Raw genomic sequence first — 12,889 nt, forward strand, 5'->3', positions numbered from 1 at the left:
TTTTCATTCATGTCCATTCAGCCTAGAGCTGAAAAACCGCTTTTTTTCACGAAAATAATTTTTTTAAGGCGCTACGGAGCCTCAAAAAATCTGGAAAAATTTTTTTCTCATTTTGTTCATCAAAATACATAATCTCAAATTTTTTCAGATTTTTTAATTGAAGGCGATAGCGTCTGGAGCCGAAAAACGTTATTTTTAACAAAAAAGGTTCCTGGAACCCGATGGTTCCGGTAAAAAAATTTGAAAAAATTTTTTTTGAATTCCTTGTCAAATTTTAATAAATTTTGACCGTCGCAAAATTTCGATTGGAGCTTCCTAGCTCATTCTAGAGCATAACAAAGATTAATGCGAAATTCTGAAGACATCTGAAAAAAATTTAAATATGATGAATGTCTTCAGAATTTCGCTCTAATCTTTGTTATGCTCTAGAATGAGCTAGGAAGCTCCAATCGAAATTTTGCGACGGTCAAAATTTATTAAAATTTGACAAGGAATTCAAAAAAAATTTTTTCAAATTTTTTTACCGGAACCATCGGGTTCCAGGAACCTTTTTTGTTAAAAATAACGTTTTTCGGCTCCAGACGCTATCGCCTTCAATTAAAAAATCTGAAAAAATTTGAGATTATGTATTTTGATGAACAAAATGAGAAAAAAATTTTTCCAGATTTTTTGAGGCTCCGTAGCGCCTTAAAAAAATTATTTTCGTGAAAAAAAGCGGTTTTTCAGCTCTAGGCTGAATGGACATGAATGAAAAATTCTGAAAAAATTCAAGGAATCGTTTTTTGACGTCAGAATTCAGAAAAAAATACTCCGGTCTGGTACATCGAACCATTTCACCGAAAATAAAATAATTTAAATTTTCAATGATTTTTTCTGAAGGCCTGAAGCACTCGAAAAATCTGAAAAAATTCAAGATTGTTTGGATTGTTGAAAAGTACCTTCATGAATTTTTTCAGATTTTTTAATAGCTTCAGGCCTTCAGAAAAAATATAGATAGAAAATGGACGTCTATAGGGGAGGAGGGGGGTAGGAGGGGGGAGGGGGTCCAAAATTTTGGTTTTGGCACTTTTTTATCATGTACTATAACATACCAAAATTTCAGGAAAATCCGTGAATCTCGCCCGCAGGTTTATTTGAAAAATTCTGAATCTGACCCATATATATTTGTATTCCAGACTCTCCATGTATACATTTTTATCTACGAAACATTATTGAGCATGTTTTTTTCTTTTTTTGAAAGCATGCATTAAATATTTTACGATGATAAATATTATACGTGCTATTATCTTACGTACGTGCGTATGTGCGCTCAGCGCGAATTTTGTATTTTGAACGTAGATCTGCTACATCCAGCATATGAAAATCTTATCATTTATGCACACAATAACCCGCTACTTTACAAAAGTCGTATTTATTGAATTTCCATTGATTTTTTTTTCATCGCAGATTATACCGATCACATATCTACATAGACTTTAAGCATGAGCATTATTTCAATATTGAGTTATAAAATATTGAATATAGATGATAAACAGCCTCATGAAAATATAAAAAGCCGAGTCAAATATTTCTTTTTCAAATAATTTTTTCATGAAAGCTGCACACCCCCTTGAATTGAAAATTTCATATTTTTTCACGAAAGTTCAACTTTCTGTACATGTATCAAAAACACATGGTAGACTATATGTAAAGATAAATTCAAATATCTTGGTTTATGATAATTTCATTCCATATAACTCTTGTAAATCCAAAATTTATTATTAAGTGTCCTTTAACACTTGAAGTTGAATCAAAATTTATGCTGATTAAGTAAAATGTTTTTGGTCTATTTGATCGCTTCTAAAAAAGTTATAATACGATAACGTTAAAAAGTAAAAATTCAACTAGCTGGTTACATAACATAAATAAAGTTACAGGTTTAAAATGAAGTGAGGTAGTGGAAATAACCAACATCAATATCAACCAAATTACCAAAAAAATCAAAATATTCTAAAATACATACCTTTAAATATCAAATGAATAAATATGAAATGATAAATTTTAAATGATCTGAAAATTATAGATGGATTTTTTAATACATACCTTTTTGAAAAATCCAAAAAGTGCTTAAAAAAATTTTAAAAAAGAAAAATTACTTGCGTTACTCGATTTACAAATTCCATCGTGTTTCGGTCGCCATTTCGTGCACCAAATTTTTTTATTCTCCAATTTAAATCATCATTATTTTTAATTTAAGCATCGAAGCCACGATAATATAAAAATTATAAGATTTGGACTAATTGGTTAAATACGATATTACCTGCACCACCAGATGGCGCGTGCCCTCATGTGTAAATCTGCAAGAGGTTAAGCTCCATTAATTATATAAGTATGGTTTACAGTGATGCGTTTATCAGAAACAATTTCACATATAATTGATACAATTGCACACTTAAAAATGCGCATGTGGGTTGAAAGAGAAAAATACACGAATGAGATTGTGAAAAAGCCAATGTCTGAACTTTATAAAATCGAAGCAGTGACGCAGTACGATGCGATGCGTTGTTTTTATCCACGGATATAAATACAGACACGTTATTATATACAGAGGCAGTCGTTGATACTATCCAACTTTTCCATCTTGTTACATCGAGTGTTTTATCCTCGATTACATGAGTGAATAATTCATATCGAGCAGCAACATGAAATATTGGAAATCTTGTCACTAGTCGGTCGGGCCGTGGCTACGAATGTAACTTTGCAGCAACAAACGTAACGACATTAAAATCTGATAATACGCAGCATCATACACGAGTTTAAAGCTCGAATGTAGCCGCGCGGAGCATTATGTATAGCCATGAAATACGCGCGCATGAACACAACACCACAATTAGATCAGGCGAGCGCAGAAATCATTTAAATAATACAGGGGCCACTGGCAGCTATACACGCAGTGCGGGGGGTGGTGCTGGGCTGTATAGCAGCTATAACACACGCATACATGTACGCAATACCGTACGTGCGTATATACATATAGTCAGCGACGTCAGCGGCGGCGCACCGGCAAAGACTAATAACATACTAATTTCAATGCATAATCCAAGCAGCGACATTCTGATGCAACACTGCGTTGTTTTGTATTAATGCACCGGGGGGCTGCTGATGCTGCTGATGCCGCGTGTAAACGCGTGCGCGGCACACAATGCTACAACACGAGCGTATGTGCTTATCTTCGAGGCAAAACTTGAACTAATTCATCTCGTTTCAGGGGTTTATATTTATAGGACGAATTTGCACGCGTTGCAGTACTGTATGACTACTACTACTAGTACTACTACTGGTGCAGGGCGCGATCGCACGTATTGACAAGAACGTATGCGCGCGCGCGAGAGAGAGGCTTTAGATTCGATGCGCGGATGAAAAACAACTTGCTAAACACACAGCGGAGCGCATTGATGTTGTGCAGCATACATGCAAACACGAATCCATATTAGCTCGTCGAACTGCAGCGCTGTACGCTGTATATGAGTGCCATGCTGTGGCATCAGCGGCAACACCTCTGCCGATTTCATCCCTCGCTCGTTGCATGTGCATTTGCATCAGTGCAGAGTAGAGAGAGAGAGAGAGAAAGTGTGTGTGTGGAGCTAGCAGCAGCAGCAGCGGCATGCATCGAAGTTCAAATAGCGTCAGATGATAATTCGCGTTATCGGGCTTAATACAGTAGTGCTGTCCCGGCTGTGCCGATGTCGTTGCGCAACGCATTCAGCCATCCATGTGCAGTTATATACACAGACACATCCTGGTACAAACACACACACCTACTACTCTTACGCTGGAAGTAGAGAAGGACGCGCTACACGTCGCGATATTTTAGAGATAGTACGGAGCTTCAACAACATGGCCAGATTGTTGTATGCTGCGCTGTACGCTGCAAGCACACGGTATAACAAGCCTCCTTTGCCCTATACCTACCTCAGCGATCGCAGAGAGTTACGCCTTCTCCTGAACCCACACGAGTCTATGCTAGATAACAATACTCAGCTCTTACGTATGCTCTCTTTATGCTCATATTTATTATGTGTAGCGTTGATTGATTGCATCTCTCCGATCTTGTTTCTGCTATTGCTCTCCCGACGTAGTCTTCTTTATTTTTCTCTAATCCGATGCATCGCTGTACGTATCTGTTGTGTGCATATGCAGGGAGTGTAGTTATCAGCTGTATGCACTGTAAGTGCACACCGTATATACATATAGCATTGCAACTCATCATGTGTATGCAGGCTGGCGGGCAGACGGCGTGCCTCATAACTGCACTATACCATGCAGTAGCTTCCTTCCTTCCTCCTTTCATTGCCTCGCAGAGCTGCATCTAGAGCGGCTATATGGAGAAGGGCTCGCGAATCTGCACGTCTGTACGTGTGCTCGCATTCGCATGTTAGACTTAGACGCTGAGAGCTCAACTACGATATATGTCTATATGTTTAGAATCTTGAGAAAAGCTAAGCTGCACGCATATACCCCCGAGAGAGAGAGAAAGAGAGAGAGTGAGGCAAGAAAGCAGGAGAAGGGAGGGTGCGAGGGAGGAAGCAAGCAAAAGGAAGAGAGAGAGTGAGAGAGAAGAGGCAAAGGCGAATACGAAGAGGGAGAACTTAAAGGAAGGAGAATAATGCCGAGCAGGCAGATAATTGATATAGGGCTCCAGCTTGATACTCTGTGTGTATATATCTAAGCACGAGAAGGCGATATATCAGCCGCAATTTACTCCTCTTAAATATTATTAATTGTCGCTTGCCAAGACTTGCCTCGCTTCTCTACTGCTGCTTCTGCTTCTGCTGCCTGGGTCTTGATGCTCTCAAAGCTCACCTATCTGCTGTAAAGCCCAACGACTAAAGCGAAAGGCCAAAAAAAAAGAAGAAAGAGGGAACTTTTTGGGATGTAAGCTTTCTTTTCTTTTTCGTGGTTCGCACGCGCGACCGTTCAGCACAAGCTTGCACCAACTACTTGCACCACTACACGTTACGGCACGGGAGTTTATTTAACTTTCAAATATGCAAGCTTGTTTGCTCGGAAAATTATGACTCGTGCTCTTTTGTTTCACGGGGAAACGTTCGCATAGGCATAGAGTTTTTTTTACTCCCTCTTTCGCGTTTTTTTTTTGTTTTTGCTTTTTTCCATTTCTTTATTCACGTTCTATGGAGAGGCCATGTATGATTTTGCGAAATGCTGATCGCCAGAATCGATTCAGCGAATTGAGTCGCTTGTGTTTTACTTTTTCTTAGGTACCATTGAATTTCTCAATTTTATTTGTTTCAATGATTGATTAATGATATTAATGTTTGAAAATGTAAAAACAACTATACTTTATTTGATAAAACAATTATTATATATCACTGTGTATAACGTAATTTGCCGTCATATTATAATGGTCTTATGCAATCGATAAGAAGGTCGGAAACAATGATCTCGTTCTATTTTTCTGTATCATTAAAGCTCACATTGAGATTCGAATAAGTGCACGAGTGAATTCTCAGCTGCCCTATCTTTTAAGTAAATTTCCACTTGTCGAGCTTGCTCGTTTGCCGCTGAAACTCTCGTTCTGTCTCGATTTCGACAAAGAAAGGACAGTTAATATGTTTACTGCTCAGCTGCGTTACTATTTCGTTCATCTGATATATTTATCCCGTAGACTTAAAAGTTTCATTAGGAGAGATACTCCACGCGCGCGAGAGCAAAGCAAACTTGCCACAATAGCGTACAGCACATATATACGAGTCTTGTACATTGATTGCTTCCGTACTTTTATTCGCACAAGTCATTTATTGAGGTTGGTCTTTTTCTGAGGAACTGTTTGTGAGAAAACTGCCATCTGTAAAAGAGCAAAACAGCGCGCTGCACAAAAACCCGCTAGTAAAGGTTATTTTGAAAATCATTATTATAGGTATTACTGAAAGTGAAAAGAAAAAAAGGCTTAGAAGGCCGGTAACCGGTGTATCCACATTACTTCTGCTCGGTGCCCGTATATAACTTGGAAAATCGAGTTGAACAAACGTTATTTAAACTTTATATGCGCGCGTTGCTGGCTGGCTGGCTGGTCTGCAGGAGAGTGCGAGAGAGAAAGAAAAGTGAACAGGGGAGGATCAAGTGAATTTCAAGTTGTTCGACGTCTAAATACGCTTTTATCCTTGGCGTCCTATTTCCCGTCTTTTTCTCTCTGCAGCCGGTCTCTCGCTCGCAGGCACTGCGCTAGTCTTGCTGTGTGTATACACGTAGCCAATAGTTTGTAGCGGTATACAGCGGGGCCGCGCGCGCGTCGACGGTCGCCTCCAACGTCGCCCTGTTCTCTCTATATACTTGGGCTCGTGCGGCTAAAAGTTTTCTCGCCCGTTTACTTGTCCTCTCTTTAATTTGCGATTAATTCAATTTCACGCTGTCATTTAAGAGTAGTATCAGCAGCACACGTGCGTTCGCTCGCCTCGCCTCGCCTCGCGCCTAGTTCTCTCTCGTTTCTTCGAGTAGATTCAGCATTAAAGTTTTCGTTACAGATAATTTTCAACTTTTGATGATGCCCAACTTTGTTATTCAAGCTCCTTGCGTAAATCAGCTACCGTATTCAAATGAAAACGTCGCGTGCACGCATGGGCAGATTTTTTATACTTCAACTGCCCGTGCTCTAATCATCTTCTTTCACGAGAAGTAAAAATTCGAATGTTGATCCAACGAATTTAATGCACATCAGCGTATCACTAAGAGTAGCGAGCAAGTAATAGTGGGTTATTTTATAAACCTCATTGTATAGGGAGTTTTTATTTTTGGATATTTACATAAAGATCATATGTAATAAACTAAATCGATTAAAATGTTGTCATTGAATCAGCAATGAACCCAGCTATACCTCAGAATAATTTCATCCACAAGAGTTGGTAAATTTGATCTTTGCTTGTCCTAGTGTATAATGTAAGAAGACGGTCTTGAAGCACTCCAAGATAATCTATTCGCGTAACTACTATCTCTATTACATATGCAACAATACAAATTAAAGATGAAATTTTGACTGTCGGTAATCCACAAAGTAAATATTAGAAACCCTTGGCTCCGACAATAACCCGTGTACGGTATACGCTTCGTACTTTTTCTCCAGCAAGCACAAATAATAATGTCGTAGCTGTATTTAGACAGGCACTTTGATCCCTGCACAGGTGTATGCGTGGGCGCATGTTGCTCCCGCCGAAGCAGCAGCCACCGGCAAGGGTTGCTCTCTCTCTCTCTCTCTCTCTCTGTCTCCCTCTCTCTCTCGAGCCATTGTACACAATAAGAGAGCAGGAAAGAGCGAGAGAGAGGAAGCGAGACAGAGCGAGGCATTGTGCGCAAACTATATTACAAACGGAAGTGGCTGCTGCCTCCCTTCCGCAAATCGTAACTCAGTGTCGCGCGAGGCCTGCGGCACAATGCACTATACGCACAGTGACGGCGGTGGCGGTGCTTTTGCTGCGCTGCTGCTGCTGCTGATGCTGGTCCGCGTGGCAACCTATCCCTGACTTGGAGCTCTACTACTCTCTCTTTCTCTTGCTCTACCTGCCTGCCTGCCTGCCTGCCTGCCTGCCTAGTTCCCTGTTCTCTCGTGCATACATACCTTCGCACATGTTCGCTTACGTGCATTCAGCTATGTACGAGTGCATCTATATGTGTTGTTGCTACCGCCGCCGCTTTCTCCGCTTAGATGCTTAGGGAGCCTCTGTGTGGATGTGTGTTGTGTATACATCGTTGTGAAAACAACGTCGCGACTACCGCGCTTTATAATGCACAGCCCCGATATATAGCGAGACGTAGACGTACACGACGTACTATGCACGTTGCTGCTGCTGCCACGACTGCTCGTTGCTCCGTGGAAAGTTAAATTATTCGACTATTTGTTTAGCCACGAAATTTGCTGCAACACAAAATTCCATACTGAAAGATGGTATCATTTCACAAAGGAAAATAAAATAAATCTTTTTCTCTCTTCGAGCAGCACTGATGAATTGCTTATGAGCGTTGGGCTTACTCATTTTTAACACATTTTCTCTGAATTGATTTTTCTTTTTGCTTTTGTATAAAATGGAACTTTTAACGCAAACAGTAATAACTTGAATACATTTTATCTTCTGTTACGTGGTAAAAAAGTTTAGAAGTAATGAAGAGCTTTGCAATCTGATTTTAATGATAGCAATGAATGATCAGAGTAATCAAATTGTATGTGAATATGAAAGAAATTCCTCTTCGATAAGGGTTTTGAAAGTACTCAATTTTTTAAATTTTACTCGACTTTACACCTCTTGTCTCGATACATCTCTAAAATTGCGAAAACAACGTTCAATTTTATGTATTTCATTACCGGTTGATCGATAGTTACTTGGACTACTTTCTTATCAGCAGTGTTATTACGGTTATGCATCCAATCAGCTTTAAATTTCAAGTAGTCATTAGCAGACAATTTTTTCTCGAACATGGATTTTCTTATTCTTAACAAGTTTCATCTCCATTTTTATGCGCATTTGAGAAAGTTTTACTTCGATAATAGATCGTTATAAATAATAATTTTGGGTAATAATCATAAAAATGATGTTACAAGAAAAAAAATATATACTTCGTGCTAGCTCGCAGACGCATAAGGACATGAAAAAAAAAAGGTGAAAAAGTTCGTATATAATATTTTCTTCTTCCCCCTCCTGGGGGGATATCCACGCTATAAACTGATATTTTAGCCGGGACGTTTCCAGGTACAGCTATCTCTATGTGTGAGTGTGTGTGTGGAAACCTGTTGGGATATGTACGCGGGTACCGCTACTATACAGGTATACGTGCAGCGGTGCAGCGCGCCTAGCATTGTGCATATTTTGCAGTTTCTGTTTTTGTAAAATATACCACTCGCGCGACGGCGCAAAGACTTTGGAGTTTTATTTTCGGTGGAGAAGCGTGAGCTTATGCATTATGCGAGCAAGAGCTTCCGTTAAAAAATGCGCGCGGCTACGAGAGAGCGAGAGAGAGAGAGAGAGAAAGAGTGAGCGCGCTGCGGCGCCCTGGCAATAGCAACCGAGGCGGCGGCCACGTTATGTGTGCAGTACACACACTCGCATGATATGTAATATGCCCGTACATACATTTAGCTGCAGCAGCGCGAAAGCCGAGTAGCGTTACGGACCGTTGTGTAGTGGCGCAGTTTCGTATAAATTAAAAGTGTTAATTTGCTTAATAAGACGTTTCAAGCCCCCCCGTACGTACACACTACGTCAACGGACTTGTGTGCCCCGCACAATAAAGAGAAGAGAAAGCGGTGATAAACATCGTCAAAAATGATTTGTTGCTTTTAATTTCATTATCATTTTAGGAATATAATACCAATACGCGTCGGTGCAGTACGCAGCCGACTAGGCACTTTATATGCGTTCGTAAAAAATTACTCATTATGCATTCAAGTATTGTGCATTTTAAATGCATAAAATTCAAGGCGTGTACTTAAAGTTATAAATTTTATAAACCAGTGATTCGTATTATATCGGCGAGGTTGCAAAATCGTAAAGGTTGCGGAATATATAAAGTTAAAAAAACGATTCGCAGGGCAAAGCAGAGCCTTAACTTCTGAGTATGCAAAATATCTGCCGGGAAACAACCCGGAGTCTTATATGCAACGACGGAACGTTTAAAAACGGTTATTTTCATCTTAAAACTAAACAAGCCATGGTGTGCACGGTGGTTATAGACTTTTCTAGACTCACTCTCTGCTTTTTTCCATTTAACGGGCTAAAGAAAGCTCCCGCCCAGATCTCTTTCTGAGCTCACAGATGGTGTTGTGCTTTTGCCAAGATTGAAATACAAATTTACGATAATACGTGGACTTTATTGCCAATATTAACTTTCATCTCATGACCAGGCGGCCACGCACGCACGGGCGCGACCGTCGACCAAAGTATCCTAGCAGCTGATCTCCGACTCTCAACGGTATCGTAAAACGTCTAATTACTCTCTTCCTTGGCGCACATAGCCGTCGTCGTGTGGCAGCAACCCACAATCCTTTCCAAGTATCTCACCCGCACCCGCACGTGTATATATATTCGCCATTATGCATGGCTTCTTACGTCGCGCGCGCGCGCGCACGTCGTTCAAGATTTTTTTCCACCATGCTAATGTCTTTATCTGAATAATATTCAGTGGGGCTTGATCTTTTGTGCAATTCTGCAGCTCATGCACGTGTCTCAAGTGCTTCAGCCTTTTTTTTCACGGTTTAATGAACAAAGATGCTCGATAAGTGCCAAAATGTTGAAGGATCCTCTTTGAAACTTCCAATTGAGAGGGGCAGAAAAAAAGACCATACGTTCGAAGCATCCTTGTTGTTGGGAAATAAAGTGTATCTCTTACCCAACTTACTGTTATAACGCAAGATTCGAGTTATATGATGTGTTTTACCCCTCGTGACTCTTAAAAGTCAGCTAACAAGATCTATGACTTGAGATACGATCGATAAATCTTGTTAGGTCGACGAACCCTGAAATATTTTTTAAGATGAACTCCGCAATAATATTAATTTTTAGAAAATAAAAATGAAATAATTAAACAAAAAATTTAGCCAGTGTGAATTTGAAATGGAATATCTTATTCAAAATTACCATGCAAAGTAAATAACAATTGCACCCTCTCGTCGTTATGCAAATGAATACAAATGACTTTGAATAATAATTGTTTTTTAAAAGTTAAAAAATGCGATTACAAATAACATCGAAAAATTTCTTCTATTTTTGAATTCATTTTTTTTATGATAATCTTTTTCTTTCAAAATTTTAACAACGAGAGACGTAAGAAATTAGTTGTGTAAAAACTGTCCAAAAATTATGATTCTATTATTAATGATTTTATAACAATTACCCCAATACTTTTCGAGTTCATTCTTTTTTCCACGACAACAGAGGATTACAAATTATGAAACTCTATTTTTTGTTAATATCGACACCAATCATGGTCACGGGGAGGATTCGATTTTATATTTTTTCCATTTCACCATAGTCGTGTACCTGATGATGCGGAATAATGAAGACGAGGCCATCGTACTTGTCCGATAGAGAGAACCGTTGCCGAGCAAACAGTTCGTCAAGCCTAACAGCTTCCCTTTACCCTTGCCTCTCCTCTCAATCCATTTGCTCTCCTCAAACATTCATTCTCTCGTTAACGATTGAAGGAAATGTGTATATGCTCTATACATCGTACCCACTTCAGTGTCTCTTAAACAAGAACGCCTCTTAATGTTTGGCTTCTCCTATTCTCTTACTTTAACCCGATTTTATATTTGCAAATCAAAAACGAGAGAGATAGTTTGTCAAATATCGCTCGATCAAACAAACAGATTATCGAATATTTTAATATTACTTGATGAACATCGAGTACAATTTTGCTGAAAAAAAAACTAAACATTTTTCTTATCCACAATTCAATAGAACCTAACGAAGAGCTTTAAATGAATGAGTAAAAACTGTCTGAATGTAAACTACAGTATTATAAATTAATCGTATATGCGGATATACGCGTGTAATACACCATAAATTAAAAGACTAATTTGCTAGTACGCGAGACTTCATAAATTCTGTATTCACACGAATTTTACAGGCATTACGCGTATCTATCTCAAACTTTATCTCTCTATCTCTCAATTCTGCTTTTATTTCATCTCTTCTGGCCGGCATATATAGTATGGAATAGAGCACAGGAGCCGAGTGCGCGGGCAAGAGAGGGCGAGAGAGCGAGAAAGAGAGACTGTGTGTGCGAGTGCGGACGTGCGTTTCACTCGCACTTGCTAACTCTTCTCACACTCGCGGAGGTTGCGCGGCTCGGCAGCGTACTATCTATAACTATATGCTAGGTAATAGAGCAGAACTACTGGCTTCGCTGAGTTAATTCAGTTCGTTCGGGTACATTCGTTGCGCTTTAATCGCCACGCTCGACGCTTGGGCTTGACGAAAATTAAACTGCCCGTCCCAAGTTGGTGTCATAAAAGCGCAGAGTGAGAGAGGGAGAGAGAGAGAGAGAGACCACCGCGTGATATACAGCGTGAGAAAGACAGTCAAACAGACAGACAAAGAAAGAGATACAGAGCTCGAGAGAGAGCGCGAGTAAAAGTGAAATGCAGAGAAAAAGAGCTTCACGACGCCGCATTTATAGATGTATGTTTGTGAATGTGAGTATGCGCGTCTAAGTGAGCGAGAGGTGTCAAATTTATTGCCTCAGCTACTGTTACCCTCAAGTATTAGTAGAAGTGGTGGCGAAATAAAATTATAATGAAATTCATCGCAGATGCTGTGGAACAGTTTGACTCGTATTTTCTGCAAAGCTCAGGACTTTCTGCAACATCATCGACTTGTTGATTAGTACGTTTTAAACTCGACTGATGAAAATATTCATTTCTATACCGCGATACTTGATCCTTGTTACAAAAGCAAAATATATTAAAATTCGCTCATCAAAATTTATATTTACCGACATAATCTGAGTATAATCAGTATGCTAAAAAATATTTCTGATTTATTTTTTTAGTTCCATTGTACAACATCAGCGTCGTGGAGGGTAGAGCTATCGAACTGCCATGCAATATCACTGCACCTGGATACGATACCCTTGACATGGTATTTTGGTTCAAAGATGGCTCTGGACCACCTCTTTATACGTAAGTATAATATTTAAATAATAATTTCTAAATATGAAAGTTACATTATAGGTGAAACACAATTTTTTAGATACTAGCTAGAGAATAAAATTTTCAAAATTGTTAGCTATAAGGCCCGTAGCAAAAAGCTTACGCATTATTTTCAAGTATACTTATAGCGGATCGATATTGAGACAAAAAAGCGCTCTCATCATTACATATTATGAAAGTATAAGAAGCAAAAAA

At 39.2% G+C, this 12,889-nt stretch overlaps 1 protein-coding gene across 1 annotated transcript in view; it reads left to right on the forward strand.

The window, feature by feature from the left end:
• LOC106653804 (nephrin-like) overlaps window positions 1–12,889 on the forward strand; it is a 212,266-nt gene that overhangs the window by 77,401 nt on the left and 121,976 nt on the right. Inside the window, exon 2 of the mRNA XM_023462647.1 lies at window positions 12,535–12,664. Within this exon, the coding sequence (XP_023318415.1) occupies window positions 12,535–12,664 (130 nt within the window). The remainder of the gene's footprint in view (window positions 1–12,534; window positions 12,665–12,889) is intronic.

Source organism: Trichogramma pretiosum, unplaced genomic scaffold (genome assembly GCF_000599845.2).
Source record: "Trichogramma pretiosum strain Unisexual culture from Peru unplaced genomic scaffold, Tpre_2.0 scaffold11, whole genome shotgun sequence".
Taxonomy (NCBI): Eukaryota; Metazoa; Arthropoda; class Insecta; order Hymenoptera; family Trichogrammatidae; genus Trichogramma; species Trichogramma pretiosum.